General features: G+C 41.3%; 1 protein-coding gene across 3 annotated transcripts in view; it reads right to left on the reverse strand.

Moving 5' to 3' along the window:
• The window catches only part of EHHADH (enoyl-CoA hydratase and 3-hydroxyacyl CoA dehydrogenase), a 48633-nt gene extending 39897 nt beyond the window's left edge, over positions 1-8736 (reverse strand). The window contains exons 1-2 of one of the 3 annotated variants that reach the window (XM_047732039.1): positions 8521-8736; positions 3316-3419 (exon numbers count right to left, since the gene is read on the reverse strand). In XM_047732039.1, the coding sequence (XP_047587995.1) occupies positions 3316-3419; positions 8521-8594 (178 nt within the window). In that variant the 5' untranslated portion in view covers positions 8595-8736. The other 2 variants (XM_047732054.1, XM_047732046.1) reach the window with 2 other exon arrangements.
• Between the last annotated feature and the right edge of the window lie 8899 nt (positions 8737-17635).

Raw genomic sequence — 17635 nt, forward strand, 5'->3', positions numbered from 1 at the left:
CAAGGTTATGCTAGTCTCACATAATGAATTGGAAAGTGTATTGGATTGAACCTATGACACTTTATTTGGAAATAGGGTCTTTGCAGATATAATTGAGTAATGATGAGGTCGTACTGGATAAGCATGGATCTGTCTCAGCTCAGGGAAGTCTGGACACAGGGGAGAGGGCCGTGGGCGAGAGGCAGGGATAGGAGTGAGAGAATAACAAGCCAGGGAACACCAAGTGCTGCCGGCAACCACAGAAGCGAGAAGACACCAAGGAAAGATTCTTCCCTAGAGCTTCCAGAGTAAGAATGGCCTTGCAGATATCTTGACTTTGAACTTCTACCCTCCAGAACTACGAGAGAACAGATTTCTGTTGTTTTCAGTCACCTAGTTTAAGTCATTTGTTACCGCAGCCCTAGGAAAGTAATACGGGAAGTGTTCCCTCTTTTTATATTCCCTAAAAAAAAAAAAATTTGTGTAAAATTAGAATAATATTTTCCTTGACTTTTTAGTTAGGGCTTGCCAAGAGTCACCTGCGGCTAGAGTTTATTTTGTGAGATTTTTGATTACTGACTCAATTTCTTTAATGGCTTTCTATTTCCTCATGAGTCATACTGGGAAGCCATAATATTTTCATAATATTTGTGTTATCTTTTTTAATGGCTACAGCATCTGCAGTGATAGCCCATTCATCATTTCTCATGTATATTGTGTCTTCTCTTTTTTTTCTTGATCAGTCTTCTCCAGAGGTTTGTCAAATTTACCAGTCTTTGGAAGAACTAATTTTGACCTAATCTTGAATCACATTTGTTTCTATCTCATTAATTTCTCCTCATTATTCCCTTCCTTCTACTTTATTGGGTCTATTTCACGGCTTGTTTTGTTAGTTCCTTGATACAGATGCTTAGCTCATTATATTTCAGTCTGTTTTCTTTTCTGATAAATACCTTTATGGTTATAAATCTCCTGTTAGTGCCTGGGTGGCTCAGTGGGTTAAAGCCTCTGCCTTCAGCTCAGGTCATGATCAAAGGGTCCTGGGATCGAGCCCCACATCGGGCTCTCTGCTCAGCAGGGAGCCTGCTTCCTCCTCTCTCTCTGCCTGCCTCTCCCCCTACTTGTGATCTCTGCCTGTCAAATAAATAAATAAAATCTTTAAAAAAAAAATTAAATAAATAAATAAATAAATCTCCTGTTAACTTTGCTTTAGCTGTATCCTTCAAGTTACATATGTCTCATTTTCTCTATCATTTAGTTCAAAATATTTTCTAAATTCTATTACAATTTCTGCTTTGGCTCAGAGATTATTAAGAAATGAATTTAATTTCTAAATGTATGGGTATTTCTAGTTATAGTTTTGTTATTGATTTCTAGTTTAATGACATTGTTGTCAGTGAATGTATTCTAAGTGAAATTTATTGAGACAAATTTAATGAAAGTCTAACAACTCCTAATGCTTTTCTAGAATAATTTTTTCTGTCATTGAGCTCTAACTACATTCTCTCTTTTCTACCTCCTTTCTTACAAAGAAGTAATCAAGTTCTACATAATTGGGATCCCTCTTTCCATGCCACAAAGTCACTATCTTCGGCTCCTGATCTCAACTTTTCAAACAACAAAGTAAGCCATTTAATAACTGTATTTTAATAATAGTATTTTAATCTCTCTCAGGCTCATCTTTCTCACCCGTGAATGGAGATTTACTGAGAATTAAAATATAATATGTATAAAAATACTGTTTTCATTATTAATAAGTAAATAACCTATACAACCGGCACACAGTAGGCAAGGTAACTGGTAACTACTATAATGATTAACATTTCTACATTTCTTTATTGTTATGATTCCAACACTTATTTCTTCTCAGGTTTCAATGAACATACATTAAATTCCCTTGGCTGCAGTAAGATCACGTAGACCTTCCTATTCACGTGATTTTGTCAAAGGGCATAAACATATTCAGTGGGGAAAAGGAGAAAAATTGTCACAAATACCACTGAATCCCTATTTCAGATTCTTTTGCCGTATGTTTTCAATATTTTTGCATCTTCATGGAGTAACCCAGTAAAGACTGTCATGGTCCCTGAGATGTGTGACCTTCAGAAGAAAAATGAACTCCATTTCAAGTTGCTGTGTGAAATAAAAAATAACATTTACTGAACATTTTCTGATATAGGAAGGCACTACACTTCCAGATATACCTCATATAACATCACAAAAACTTGTTAAGATAGATATTACTATCTGCTTTCTTTTTTTAAGATTCTATTTATTTGAAGCCAAATAATGGAAAGAGCCTAGATGTCCATCAGCAGATGAATGGATAAAGAAGATGTAGTATACACACACACACACACACACACACACAGGAATACTATGCAGCCATCAAAAAACCCAAACTCTTGCCATATGCAATGATGTGATAGGGGGTATTATGCTAAGAGAAATAAGTCAATCAGAGAAAGACAATTATCATATGATCTCCCTGATATGAAGAATTTGAGAAACAAGACAGAGGATCATAGGGGAAGGGAGGGAAAAATGAAGCAAGACAAAACCAGGGAGGGAGACAAACCATTAGAAACTCTTAATCTCAGGAAACAAACTGAGGGTTGCTGGAGTGGAGCAGGGTCGGGGGGATGGGGTAGCTGGGTGATGGACATTGGGGAGGGTGAGCGCTGTGAGTTGTATAAGACTGATGAATCACAGACCTGTACCCCTGAAACAAATAATACATTATATGTTAATTTTTAAAAAGATTCTATACATTTGAGAGACAGAGAACAAAATGAGAAAGAGAGAGAGTGCACAAGCTTGTGGTGGGGGGCAGCGGGGAGGGCAGAGGGAGAGGGACAAACAGACTTCCCGCTGAGCAAGGAGCCTGCTATGGGGCTCAATCCCAGGACCCTGGGATCATGAGCTGAGCCAAAGGCAGATGCTTAACCAACTGAGCCACCCAGGTGGCCCTACTATCTACCTTCTAAATAGAGAAATTGAGGTTCAGGATATAACAGGGATTTGCCCAAGCTCCCATAGGTCCCAACATACCTGCTAGTGGTTAGTGTTAGTTAGTATATATTAGCAGGCATAACACCCAGCAAGCCTGGCACTAAATGTCTTCCAAAGGCCCAATCCAATATAAAGGAGAGTAAGATCAGAATCTTCTCTGGGTCTCCTTGTGACTGTGTCTCTACAATGTTTCTCATTCCCACTCAAGTCTCCCATATCCTTTACCCACCCTACGGCATTACCCACAGAGACAGCTCATGCACTATCGGTCTCAGTTTGTGGCTGGTTTCCGGAGACAGCAGGAGAGGGTTAGAGACTGGTTACCTGCAGAGAATTTGCCATCTGCTCCACAAATCACAATGGCTTTTACTGTATGGTCTGTTAGAGCTTTCTGCAGTCCCACTTTTATTCCACGGAGTACAGTTGTACTAAAAGAAAAAAAAAAAACACATGAGGCATTAGAATGGAGAGGAGAAGGGAGTTGAGGGAAATTGGAAGGGAAGTGAACCATGAGAGACTGTGGACTCTGAAAAACAATCTGAGGGTTTTGAAGGGGCGGGGGGTGGGAGGTTGGGGGAACAAGGTGGTGGGTATTAGGGAGGGCACGTATTGCATAGAGCACTGGGTGCAAAAACAAGGAATACTGTTACGCTGAAAATAAATTAAAAAATTTTTAAAAAAGGAATTTAATTTCTACCATCTCAGTGTTTTTTCCTGTTCTGACAATGAAAAATGAAACATACACACAATGGATAAAAACCTTAGTTACTTACTATTCAGTTTTCACTAATTTAATCAACTGATAATATCTACGTCAGGGTGCCTGGGTGGCTCACTTGGTTAAGAGTCTGCCTTCAGCTCAGGTCATGATCCCAAGATCTGGGATCGAGCCCCGCATTGGGCTCCCTGCTCGGTGGGGACCCTGCTTCTCCCTCTCCCTCTGTCCCTCTGCCCCACTCATGTTCTCTCTCTCTCACCCACTCTCTCTGTCTCAGATAAATAAAAATCTTAAAGAAATAATATATATTTCAACTTTGAATTAAGCATGAAGCTAAATAAATGAATAAACTTTTTTAAAAATAGTATTTTCCTGAACTTTGTTGTAACTTTGACCACTTAGAAGCAGCACTCATCAATTTTAAAATATTATTGTACACCTTCTATGTACAAGAAAAGGAGTTTACAACATTCTAGGAAACAACAAAATATCACACCATATGCTGTAATAAAAGTACAAAGAAAGTGAAGTGGACATTTACAAAGAGAAGAACTTACAATTTGTCATCCTAGCAAAATATAAGAAAACTGAAATAGTCTAAAAGAAACAACCTAAGAGATGTGTCAGGGGCTTCAAGTCACCCCAAATATCCAACCCTTCCCACTTTCTTTCAAGTATGACGCATCTAGTTTTTAGCTGGATACGTGACTGCCCAAAGTGAAGACTACATTTTCTGGCCTGTTATGCAGTAAAGCCAGTGTAAGGCATTAAATCCTGGACAATAAGATGATACTTTAAGAGTCCTTAAAGGATTGGGAATGCTTTTCTCTTTTCCTTTTCTGGCAGGAATGGGGATGTGATGGCTAGATCATGAGCAGCCATCATGGACCAAGAGGTGGAAGCCATGTATTGAGGATGGCAGAGCAAGAAATAAACAGACGGGGTCGCTGATGACTGTGGAGCAGTCATACCATTCTAAGACACTGCTGTGAAAGAAATCAACCTTTCCTTGTTTAATCCACTACTCTTTTGAGTTTTCTGTCTCTGACAGCTGAAACCAATACTAACTAATTTAAGAGGCAAAGGCAAAGTCTGGGAAAGAAAAGGCATGTAACTGCTACATTTCCTTAATGAGGGAGTCATCTACAGAAGAGAGTCAAGATTAAATGAGTCTGCTGAAGGAAAAGAGAGCTGAAGGTAAATCCTCTGGATACACCCTCATTGAAGAAGTGGGAGAGGCTCAGCAGAGTGATTTAGTACCAAGGGAGCCCAAAGTCACAAAGATCAAGAGAAGAGAATTTGTCAAGAAGTAGAGGATCAATGAGTGTCAAGGGTTGGAGAAGGAGGAGAACCTAGGAAATGTGATGAGGAATTGCTTAAAGGAAAAACGACAGAACCAGAGTCCAATTTTGCACTGGAATTCTAAGCATTCTGGGTAAAATATCTATTCTAGCATATAGGATGAAAAAGAAAAAAAAAACTTAAACAATTTTTTTTTTAAAAAACCAACAAACTGCTAGAAAAGCGAAATTGCTCAGATCAACAACTATGAGTTAAAATGTCAGGAAATAAAGGAGATACTGGTATATATTAACTCCTTTTTGCCTAGTTACTTTTCATCATTTAACCTAGATGACACCAGACAAAACCTCTTGGCTTTGACTGGTTAATTAGAAACCAAATCTACTAGGAGTACCCGGGCTCTGTGGGTTAAGCACCACTCTTGATCTCGGCTCAGGTCATGATCTCAGGGTCATGGGACTGAGACCCCCACACAATTCCCCCCACACCACCACATCCAGCCCCACATGGAGTCCCGAGTTGGCTCAGTGCTCAGAAGGGAGTCTGCTTGAGATTCTCTCTCTTTCCCTCTGTCCCTCCCCCTGTGCTCGCTCACTCTCTCTCCCCCTCTCTAAATAATTAATAAATTCCCCTAAAATAAATAAATAAATCTTAAAAGAAGGAGGAGGAGGTGAAAAAGAAGGAGGAGGAGGAAGAGGAGGAGGAAAGGAAGGACGGACAGAAGGAAGGAAGAAAGGAAGAAACCAAATCTGCTAATGAGATTTGGACCCATCCAGAACACTCAGAAGTTCAAAAGGCAAATATTTCCTCTGGGTAAATAATGGTTGCAAAAGTAGCCAAAATCAGTGCCACTGAGGACAAGAGGCTAGCTTCCCCCCTTTCAACCAAACTCTACTCTTTTACCTCTTACGGTCTCGCTAATTTTGCAAAAATCAAACACAGGGAAATGAAAATGGCTGTAAACAGGCACAGCTTTACCAGATTCAATCCAACAAAGGGACCACAGCCTTGTAACAATGAGTTTACATGGGTTAAGAAATAATTTTCTCTGGCGCCTGGCCAGCTCAGTTGGTTAAGCCATTGCCTTCGGCTCAGGTCATGATCCTGGAGTCCTGGGATGCAGTCCCGGAATTAAGTCCTGAATCGGGCTCCCAGCTCCACGGGGAGTCAGCTTCTCCCTCTGACCTTCTCCCCTCTCATGCTCTCTCTCTCTCTCTCTCTCTTAAATAAAATAAATAAATAAAATATTTTTAAAAAAGAACTTCTTAAAAAAACAAGACAAAAGAAATTATTCTCTCCCTTTAATATTGTCTAAGAGTGGAGAAATTTGAGTCTAGAGTAAAGATAACATTTTCATGGGTGCTGAGCAAAGCTCTTTAGCTTCTGTGGCTTTAGGAGGTCTTTCATGTGACAGTTTTTTTAAATCCAAAGGTCATCATATTAAGTTTGTAGCTTGTGACCAGCATTTTTTAAATCAAAGAAATAGAAGAGAAGAGAAAAATAGAATATGACAAACCATACACCATGTAAGGATAAGGGTTCTGTTTTGGGAGGTTTTCGGAGGGGGGGGCTGTTTGTTTGTTTGTTGTTTGTTTGTTTCTGCCCAATACAGAGCTTGAAGTCACAACCTGCTCCCCCAGATTAAGACCTGGGCTGAAATAAGAGGCAGACACCTAACAGACTGAGCCACCCAGGCGCCCCATAAGGATAAGTTTTGTTTGTCCTACACTTTAGGATCTTCAGCATAGGTAAATTTAGGAGGTAGATACAAACTTTTCTCTTGCAGGGTGGGGGTGGGAGGTGGGGAAGGGGCAGGCTAAATATGAGAAACGCTTAAAATCACTATGAGAAAATATTTCTAGTTACGGGTATAAGACTGTGAAACTTTTTCCCCAAGTTCGTGATGGGCATGGTTTGGCATTATGAGCAGAGGCTGACGCAGAGTCCTAATGTCTACTACCTCTAACTAAAACATAGACAAGTCCAAAATGGATATGTAATCATATCACTTACATTTTTCTTCATCAAAACGAAATAACAGATATTTTGCTTTTTTTTTCTGAGAATGGCAAGAAACTGGACATATTCTTGTTATGATTTTATTCCTGCACCTCTTTTGTATTATTAAATGCAATAACTTGTATTAAAAATAAGAATTATTCTAATACTTATGATAAAATCAAATCTGATGACACTAAGATAAAAATTCAGTTAAAATTAGCAGGCCTCCTCATTCCAGTTTCTCTCTCTCCTTTTTTTCTATTAACATGTAATGTATTATTGGTCCCAGGAGTACAGGTCTGTGAATCATCAGTCTTACACAATTCACAGCCCTCACCATAGCCCATACCCTCCCCAATGTCCACAACTCTACCCCGAGCCCCAGCAGCCCTCAGTTTGTTTTGTGAGATTAAGAGTCTCTTGTGGTTTATCTCCCTCCCGATCCCATCTTGTCTCATTTTTCCCCCTCCCTTCGCCCCACCCCGCCTCTCAAATTCTTCATATCAGAGAGATCATATGATGTTTGTCTTTCTCTGATTGTCCGGTCTCTTTTTGTTCCAGTGGTATGTCCTAAGGATGTTGACCAAAGGTCTTTCTGCTTGTTTTGTATGTTCTTCGTAAATTATAATTTCTGCTAATCCTACGCTCTGAGGTTGGGTGGCTCTTTCCTGGTCTGATGGATCACTATCCTTTTAACAAAGATATGCAAGAACCAAATGTATATAATTAAACATTTTTTAAATAAAAACCAGAAAAACCACCAGTTTTGAAAGCACGGCTGTTTAAGTACACTGCACACATCTGTGTGAAAGTTTACCAAGGAAGGTGCTCCACGATGAAATTAAAGAAGGTAACTGCACAGTCGTTTTTTGGGAAATGCTACTTAATGCGCTTTCTCCAAACATATCTTCCAGTGAAGCACCAAGGCCTTCAGTTTAGAACAGATCAGGAGAAAGAACTTTGCATTTCTCTGCCACATCACAATTCACCTGTTCTCACTGACTTGGAGTTAATGAGGACCTTTGTTTGTTTGTTTGTTTGTTTGTTTATTTATTCCACAAATGTGAAGCCACCTTCTCATCGGCTTTTTAAATCTTTCAGTCACACATTGGTAGGGTGGCCTGGGCTTGGGACTGGGAAGTGAGGGATCAAGGTCCGGTCAGCATTGTTACCTTTGGAACAGAACATACACTCGAGAAGTCAAAGCGGCTAACAAGCAGAAGGGCTGAGCACGAAGCTGGCACGGTGGATCCGGTCCGAGCCCAGCTCCCCCACTTAGTAGCCATCTGCCTGCCTCTGAGCCTCCGTTCCCTCACCAGCGAAACCGCGATCAGAGTTCGCAGCGAACGTTCACAAAGCTAACCCAAGCACCAGGCCGCGCCGCGCGCCGCCGTTCCGTCTGTGCCAGTGTCTTTCTGCGTTCAAAACAGCCGCGGGGTGAAAGCCTCGGAGCAGGCAGGCGGCGAAGGGCTCGCCGTCTGCGGGCCAGAGGCCACCGAGCCGGTTACCTGATGGCGTTGACCGGCGGGTTTCGGAGGCGGATCAGCGCCAGGCAGTTCCGCAACCGCTTGTACTCCGCCATGTCTCCTCACTCGCGAAAGTCGCCTCCGTCTCCCACTACTAGGCTATGCCGCGTTCCCCCCACCCCGCGGGTTCGGCCCCGCGAGGAGGGGCGGCCGCAGGGCCAATGTGAGCCGGGCGCCGCCTCCCGCAGCCAGTCCTCCCACCTGCTTCTCCTCCTCCACGACCCCAGCCCCGCTCTTGGCGGGTGCTTGTGCTCTCGTTCTCCGTGCTGGTTCCTAGCACGACGTGGATGAGAGAGGACGGTGGAAGAAGGGTGCAACCGTAAGCAAGTCCAAGTTTGCAACGCTGCCTTCTCTGGACAACTTCTGGGTTCGCCAAGCTGGCGGAGCTGTCCTCATCAGTTTTCATCTTCATGATCCTTAACAGGGATAGATACCTGGGGTCTCGCCATTCAGGTGATAGAACACAGGCGTGGGACATGAAATACACGCACCATGAATTTGATTTAAACCGGTATGGGACCAACCACTTACAGAACAGTAATTTTATCTGTCTCACTATAACGGCGCAGCCTAGTGAAATGTGTGGGTATCTTGTCTGCCCTAACCTTCTCTTTCTTTCTTTAAAAAAAATTCCCCATTGGGGCGTCTGGGTGGCTCAGTGTGTTAAAGCCTCTGCCTTCGGCTCAGGTCATGATCTCAGCAGAGAGCCTGCTTCTCTCTCTCTCTCTCTCTCTCTGCCTACTTGTGATCTCTGTCAAATAAATAAATAAAATCCTTAAAAAAAATTGCCCCAGTTTTGTTGGGATATAATTGACATACATCACTATAAAGTTAAAGGTATACCCCATAATGACTCACATCGATTGGAAAATGATTGCCGCAATAAATTTAACAACCGGCATCTCATATAGATTAAAAAAAAATAGACAAAAGGGGGGGACCTCTTTTCTTCTTCTGCCATTCCTAAGCATCGTGATTTCTAATCATTCATCCTCGAATTGAGCAGCTATTAAAATAACCCAGCCCCAGCCCCTTCCCTCCAAAAGCACACCACCAAAACAAGGTTTTTCTAGATGCCATCAGCTCTGGTGGCCCTCCCAGTCAGTCCATCAGGCAGTCAGAAGGCAGTCTGGAAGTTTCAGAGGAAAACAAAATGAAACAATGGAATGCTTTTGTTCACTGGTGTTTCACAAATCTCAGCAATGATAAGGGACTATTTTCATATTCTTTTACCTCTTGGGAATAAAACCAGGTTCTAAGTCTCAAGAAAGTAGTATTGGCGTGAAGCCCTGGGAACAAGCAGCAGTCTGAAGGTATCCAACCCATCACAGACAGCCAATCTAGCAAGGACAGCCCTCATTTCTAATAGCCAGCCAATCACATACAATGCAGTGCATGCCTCTCGGTGTCAACATCCGACAAAAGCCAGCTTCTACAGGTGAAATCCATCTCTGATTCCTCTGAAAATTTGCCAACTTCTCAACTCCGTCTTGCTCAAAAACATGATGTAAGATCAACAGTCGGCTCTGCCTGGGAGAAACTTCATGAACAACCTAGCTTTCCTTATTCCAGGAAGTGACAGATTCAGCTTCATCTTCTTATTTCAGATACTGGTCTCTAGGGGAACAACTCCACAGAGGCCTCCTAGCAACTTTGAGTGTTTCCACGAAGGCCATGTAGGCGAGACTGAATAGCTCTGAATGGCCTGAAGTTCTTCTTGGATCAAGAGTTGATAAGCATGTTGTGGAGTTGTCTCAAGGCAGGTTCTCACATCTACCTTGGAGGTGTGAGCCATAGGTCATTTCTTATCTAGTTCCCCAGTTTTAGTTGACTGCAGAACTTTCTCCCTGGTGCAAGCTGCTAACTTCTATGTGAATCTACAGAACTGCTTGACAGTAATTTAGAGTTGGCTCTTCACCAGGGAAGGACTAAGGTAAGCAAGCAAGGCACCCAGTGGGCAAAATTTAAGAGGGCACTCACTCTCAGTATCCTACACCTGCCCACCCCGCCCTTTTCCTCAGTAACAGAGCAACTCACTGTTCCTGTGATCCTATCTAGCCTCTCCTGGTTGGTGTCATCCTACGGGAAGGTGACACCAAGCGGATCTTTCACTTGTCTGTGTAAATAATAAACTGTCTAAAGCCATTCAGTCTCCTTACAGACCAAACCTATGGAAGTGTGGCAAGCCAGTCTAGCAAGCGCCACCATGCTGCCAATGACAGACCACCTGACCATGATAGTCTCTTGAGCATTGCGATGAATTGTTATGTTCTCGAGTTGTCTTCTCATTTGTCCCAAGAAGTGCTACTTCACAGGGTGTCATTTCTCTTGGCTAGTGTACTTTGGCATCAACTGCATATTGAATGTTAGCTTTGCTTAATTATGTCTCTTTCACTATTGTTGTGTTGCAACTAATGAAAATAGATCAATCAGAAGCTGTGTGTGCGCACGCGTGTGTGTGTGTGTGTGTGTGTGTGTTTAAGTAAACTCTATGCCCAATGTGCCACTCAAACTCAGGACCCTGAGATCAAGTGTTGCATGCTCTAGAAGAGGTTTTAAAATTATAAGACAAATAAAAGAATGTGAATATGGAACTTTTGTGTGCTAGATCATGCAGATATGTACTCACAATAAAAACAGAGATGTCTATCTACTTGATTTGTGTTGTAAAACTTTATTCAATAGTGGCATGAAGCCATCAGGGCTGACTTCTCTGGTAAACCAATCTGATTGTTCTGGAACAATTGCTTTCCAGCTGGAGTGATAAAATCTCTCACATGTTCTCTTCCATGTGCTTCCCCCTTTCACTGTGGGACATAAATGGGCACAAGACCTCAGAGGAGGAGGGGGCCACAGATAGAAGCAGCCTGACTTCTCAAGTGAACTTGTGTGACAGACTGGCCTGCTGACTAGAACCAATATGGACTGTCATAAGAGAAATAAACAAATGTGGGTCTCTGTGTTAAGGAATTTTAACCTGTCCTGTCTAATACAATGAAGAAATGGGCAGTGAATACATTCTTCCACAGTGAAGTTGGCTGACATTTGAGGAGAAAAGCTGCTCACATAAGTACTTAAAATAAGAGATGCGATATAATGTCTTCACTGTGCCAATAATATTAGCAATGACAATTTCTATAATTTCAAGTGGCTCGCTTAAGTGTTGAGCTTTGGAGATAACACACACACACACACACGGTATTCAGTACCTTCATGATGAAGATAAGCTATCAGGATTCCTAAAGAAGTCCCAACTGTGGCAGAAAAATGACTCAGTCATGACAATTATCTTCACTGATTAAAATGTGATCAAGGAGGTATTCTTTTTTTTTAAGGTGTGGGGTTTTTTTTTGTTTTGTTTTGTTTTTTAAAGATTTTATTTATTTATTTGAGAGAGAGAGAGTACAAGCAGGCATAGGCAAAGAGAAAAGCAGTCTCCCAGCTGAACAAGAAGTCTGATGTGGGACTCAATCCAGGACCCTGGGATCATGACCCAAGCTGAAGGCAGACACTTAACCGACTAAACCACCCAGGCATCCCTCAAGGAGGTATTCTTGAGCATATTTAAAGATCATGCCCATAGGCTGCAACCAAATCTGAACTCAGTGTAGCCAAAACTTAAACCAAGAGCCCATTCACTGCTATCTCCCATATTTCAACCTCTCAGTTTTTCAGCAAGCGCTGCTTCTCACCTGTCATCAGCTAGATAACATTCATGTTTCCCTAATTCATATTTGTTTCCCTTTTCCCTACCATAAAAGACATTTTTCCCTTTTAAGTTTCAAATGATATCTTTTTTTTAAAGGATAAGGAATTTTTAAATTGAGATCTAACTCACACACTATACAATTTATCCTTTAAAGTGAACAATCCTGTGATTTTTAGTATATTCACAAGGTATACAAGATCACCACTCTCAAATTCCAGAACATTTTAATCATTCCAAGATAAACTCTGTACCCATTATGCAGATTTGCCTATTCCACATATTTTAAATAACTGGAATCATACAGTATGTGGCCTTTGCACCTGATTTCTTTCACTTAGCACAACATTTTTGTTTTAGTGAAGGAGTGGTTCCAGGTCTCTCCTCGCTTCAGGTAGTTCCCTGGCTTCGTGGCAACACAACGACAGTGTTCATATGGTGTTTTCCCCATGTGGGTGTATCTCTGAGTCCCAAATTCCCCTTTTTATAAGGACACTAAATGACCCCATCTTAACGTGATCATCTGCAAAGACCCTATTTCTAAATCAGATTCCATTCACAGGTCTTATTGACTAGGACTTCACATCTTTTTGAGGGACACAGGTCAGCCCATAACAGCCCCATGCAGTCACTGCAGTAGATGCCCTTTTAGGGGGCAGAGCAACAAAAGGTCAGCTTGAGCTCCATAAGCAACCAGGTAGTCTTGGTATTTGAAGCTACAGAAATGGCAACGACTTCCACTCTTCCGAACTATAATTTGTAGTTTGGGTTATGTCACGTTTGTTTTTTTTTGTTGTTGCTTATTTTTATTAAAGAAGGCTCCATGCTCAGCATGGAGCCCAACATAGGACCTGAACTCACAACCCTAAGATCAAGACCTGAGCCAAGATCAAGAGTCAGTTGGACACTCAACCAACCAAACCACCCAGGCACTCTGATTTTTTTTTTTCTAAAAGTAAGCAAAACTGTCCAGAATGGAGAAATATTTATCCTTAAATAACCACACAAGCTAGCTTTTTCCATAAGAATCAACCACAAGAACAAAGATTTGGACATTACCAGCCACCTCCGAAGATACTAGACATGTTAGAAATGAAAATAAACAGAAAAGATGCAGCCTCCATCTGACTTTATTTTTTAGGGGAAGGGGACAAATTTCTTTAAGTTGACAGGATGCGCACCAAAGTAATAAAAGGACAACATTTTGCAAAATGGGCTTTTGATGTTTCACAAGAAAAGGCTTCACACTTAAAATTGTGCAAGTTTTCTCCTTTGAAATATGCATGTAGACCAGTTTATTTATTTATTTTTTCACTTGGATGTTCTGCAGAACATTGTATTCAATCCTAACACCATATTGTGATTCAAGTGGTTTTTCCAGCTAAGTACATTAATGATAATAAACACAATAATACAAAATCAAATAACATTTCATTGTTCTCATGTTTTGTCCTAAATGCTTTGCATGTATGAACACACTCAGTCCTCCTTGCAGTCCATGGATAAGGCATCATTGTTTAACAGCGTTTTATAGAAGAGGCACAGGGAGCTAACTTGTCTAAAGCCACATTGCTACTCAAAAGCGGAACCGAAGTTTTAACCCACAGTGTCTGGGTCTGGAAGCTGCATTAGCGTGTTTTTAAGGTTCGTCCATGTCATATAGTATGCATCAGTGTTTCATCTCTTTTAATGGCTGAATTAATAGTTCACTTATGTATATATCACATTTTGTTTATCCAGTCATCAATTGATGGGTATTTGGGTTGTTTCCACTTTTTGGCTGTTTTTTTTTAAAAAGATTTTATTTATTTGAAAGAGAGAGAGAATGAACAGGGGGAGGGACAGAAGGAGAGGGAGAAGCAGACTGCTCAGCATGGGGCTCGATCCCAGGACCCTGAATTCATGACCTGAGCCGAAGGCAGATGCTTAACTGACTGAGCCACCCAGGCACTTCACTTTTGTGCTGTTGTGACTAATGCTGCTATGAACATTTTATGTCCAAATTTTTATGTAAATATGATTTTAATTCTTTTTGGCATATACCTAGGAGTAGAATTGCTGGGTCATTTGGTAACTATATGTTAACTTCTAAAAATAAGTTTTCTTTGATTGAACTGTAATTGACACAAAGTTATATTAGTTTCATGTGTATGATATAATGACTCAGCATTTCTATACATTACTCAGTGCTCATCCTAAGTGTACTTCTAATCTCTTTTATCGACTCCCAACTCCTCGCCCCCATACCTCCCCTCTGGCAACCACCAGTTTGTTCTTGGTTTGTTTCTTAAATTTCAGAGGAGTGAAGTCATATGGTATGTCTTTTCCTATCTGACTTGTTTTACTTAGCATTATATTCTCTAGCTCCATCCACATAGTTGCAAATGGCAAGATTTGTTCTTTATAATGGCCCTAGACTAAAGTTGAAAAGATAAGAATTGTAGAGTTGAGTGTCTAGTACAGAAATAAATGTATATATATTTAAAAGACTTTATTTGATAGGGAGAGAGAGAAAGAGAGGGAACATGAGCAGGGGGAGGGACAAGGGTAGAGGAAGAAGCAGGCTCCCCATGAGCAGAGAGCCTGATGAGGGAGGACCCTGGGATCATGACCTGAGCCAAAGGCAGATGCTTAACCAACTGAGCCACCCAGGCACCCCAGAAATGAATGTATATATTTTTTCTCTTTTCTAGCCTGAGAATTGCCTTGGGACTATAGAATGTGTGTCCGTCTCCTTTGTGAGTGTTCAAAGTGTGTAGATGTGAGAAGCATTGCTACAGCCATTTTGCCACCTTGCAGGAAACCTGGCATAAACTGAAGCAGATGCTACTGAAAGCAGAGTAGAGAGGGGAAGAAGAATGGGCCATAAATCATATCCTGAGTTGCTGGAACAACCAACCCTGATACCTGTGATAACAGTCTATTTACAGAGGTCAATACATCTCCTATTGTTGAATTATGTCTTGCTGTGTTTTGTGGACGATGCAAAGAGGTGCTACCCAGACTACATGGAAGGACTTGCTTTACAACTCCAGAGAGTGTGGCCAGCTGGCAGCCCCCAGCTGTTAGCTTCCCTGGGGTCTGCCTTAGCTGTAGAGAGCCACCTTGTTTTAAAGTGTACCCTTCCTGAGGCAGACTGCATCTGGTAGAAAGGGTTGGCCATTTCAGCCTGACCCAGGATAGTCTCTGATGGGCACCACTCACTCTGCAGCTCTCTCCCAAGTTGGCTGAAGATTCCTTCAACCTGAGTAGCAGTACAACATTTTCCTCTGACCAATCCTGCTTCTGTCCATTCCTAATAAAAATCCTCATCTTCAAATCCATGTCTACCTCTCAAAAACACAGTCTGTGACAAGATTCCTTTCACATCAGTCAAAAGTATCCAAACTGAGACTCCATTGGATAGTTTCAACTTGGTCCTGACTACAGGAAGGGAAAGGCACTCATTACCTTATTTTAGGTTTTGTGGAAATTTTCAAGCATACACAAAAAATAGAACATCATGAAACCAAATATGCCCATCTTCAACAACATTGCTATATGTTTACCATCTTTATTACACGGACTCTCCCATATTATTTTAAGTCTCAGACATTATATGATTTCATCTATAAATACTACAGTGCACTGCTGTTCACTTTGGGATGCAAAGCAGTGCCTTTTGCATTCTCCCCCTCAACGCAATTCCTATCTGTTCTCTCATCTTTCCTTCTTTCCATCATCACAGCTTTCAAGAGTAATTTGATAAAAGAAAAGGCAGTAGTAGTAAGAGATACAAGGGCGCAGAAAGAATCCTAAAGTCCATTCATTCCTTCACTCATTCAACAAACATTTTAGGCCTATCATCTCCTAGAGTCTTGGGATGCACAGTTGTTACTCTTATAGGTGGTTGTTCAGATAGGTGGTGTAATGATGTCTTGGTCAGATGAACTAACAAGAAAGAAGAGAAGAGAAGAGGAAAGGAGAGGAGAGGAGGGAAAGGAAAAGAGAAGAAAAGGAGAAAGAGAGGGAGGGAAGGAAGGATGGAGGGAGAGAGAGAAAAGGAGGATGGGGGGGAGAAGGAAAGAAGGAAGGAAGGGAAGGGAGGAAGAGGAAGACAAGGAGGGAGGAAAAGAAAGTGTGTCATCTAGTGGTTACAGTGGGAAATATGCACTATTTTCTACTATACAGAACAAGATAAGGTTTACTCCAGACAGGACCTTAAAGAGGAAATTGAGGCCCAGAGAAGTGAAGTGATTTGTCTAGTCACATGGCTTGTTAATAGCAGAGGTAGGCATGTAACCCAAACTTTGACTCTAAGACCTATACCAATATCTATGTAAATTGTGATTCAGACTCTTAAAAATGTGGTTCAAATGATTTTACATATGATCAAAACATATTTTTTGCATTTATTTTTGTCAAGTTATGGTATTTCAGTGGCAAAGGGGGAAAAGTGCATTGATTGAAAGAAGTAAGTAGATGGACCTATGATAATATTAACACTGAATTATTTTTCCATTAGAAGTTCTCCCTCAGAATGCCTGGGTGGCTCAGTCAGTTAAGCATCTGCCTTCGGCTCACGTCATGATCCCAGGGTCCTGGGATGGAGTACCACATCGGGCTCCTTGCTCAGCAGGGAGCCTGCTTCTCCCTCTGTTTGCCCCTCTCCCTGCTTGGGCTCTTTCTAACTTAAACAACCTATGTTGACTATAACTTAAGGTATTTCTTCTTATTTCGTATCCATGCTTTGATTTTCCTTACTAAAGTACTATCAAATCCTTTAAAATACATATATATTCAAAAAAAAAAAAAGAAAAGAAAAAAGAAAAGTTCTGCCCTCATGGGACACCTGGCTGGCTCAGTCAGTAGAGCATGAGACTGTTAATCTTGGAGTTGTAAGTTTGAGCTCCATGTTAGATGTAGAGATTATTTATTTATTACAATTTTTTAAAAAAAGATTTTATTTCTTTGACAGAAAGAGAGCACAAGCATGGGAAGCAGAAGGCAGAGGGAGAAGCAGGCTCCCTGCTGAGCAAGGAGCCCGATGTGGGATTTGATCCCAGGACCTAAACCCAAGGCAGACACGTAACTGACTGAGCCACCCAAGCACCAGGATGTAGAGATTATTTAAAAATAAAATCTTAAAAAAAAAAATTCTGCCTCCCTCACCATTTAGAAAGTTCCTCAAAAGCAGATTATCTTATTTATCTTTGTTTTTGTTGTTGTTGTTTTTAAGACTTATTTTAGAGGGAGAGAAAGCATGGGGGGGGGCAGAAAGAGAGAGAGAGTCTCAAGCAGATTCCCTACTGTACATGGAGCCTGAAGCAGAGCTCAATCTCACCACCCGGAGATTATGACCTGAGCCAAAATCAAGAGTTGGATGCTCAACCAACTGAGCCACCCAGGCTC

The sequence above is a fragment of the Lutra lutra genome, chromosome 1, assembly GCF_902655055.1.
Source record: "Lutra lutra chromosome 1, mLutLut1.2, whole genome shotgun sequence".
Classification (NCBI taxonomy): Eukaryota; Metazoa; Chordata; class Mammalia; order Carnivora; family Mustelidae; genus Lutra; species Lutra lutra.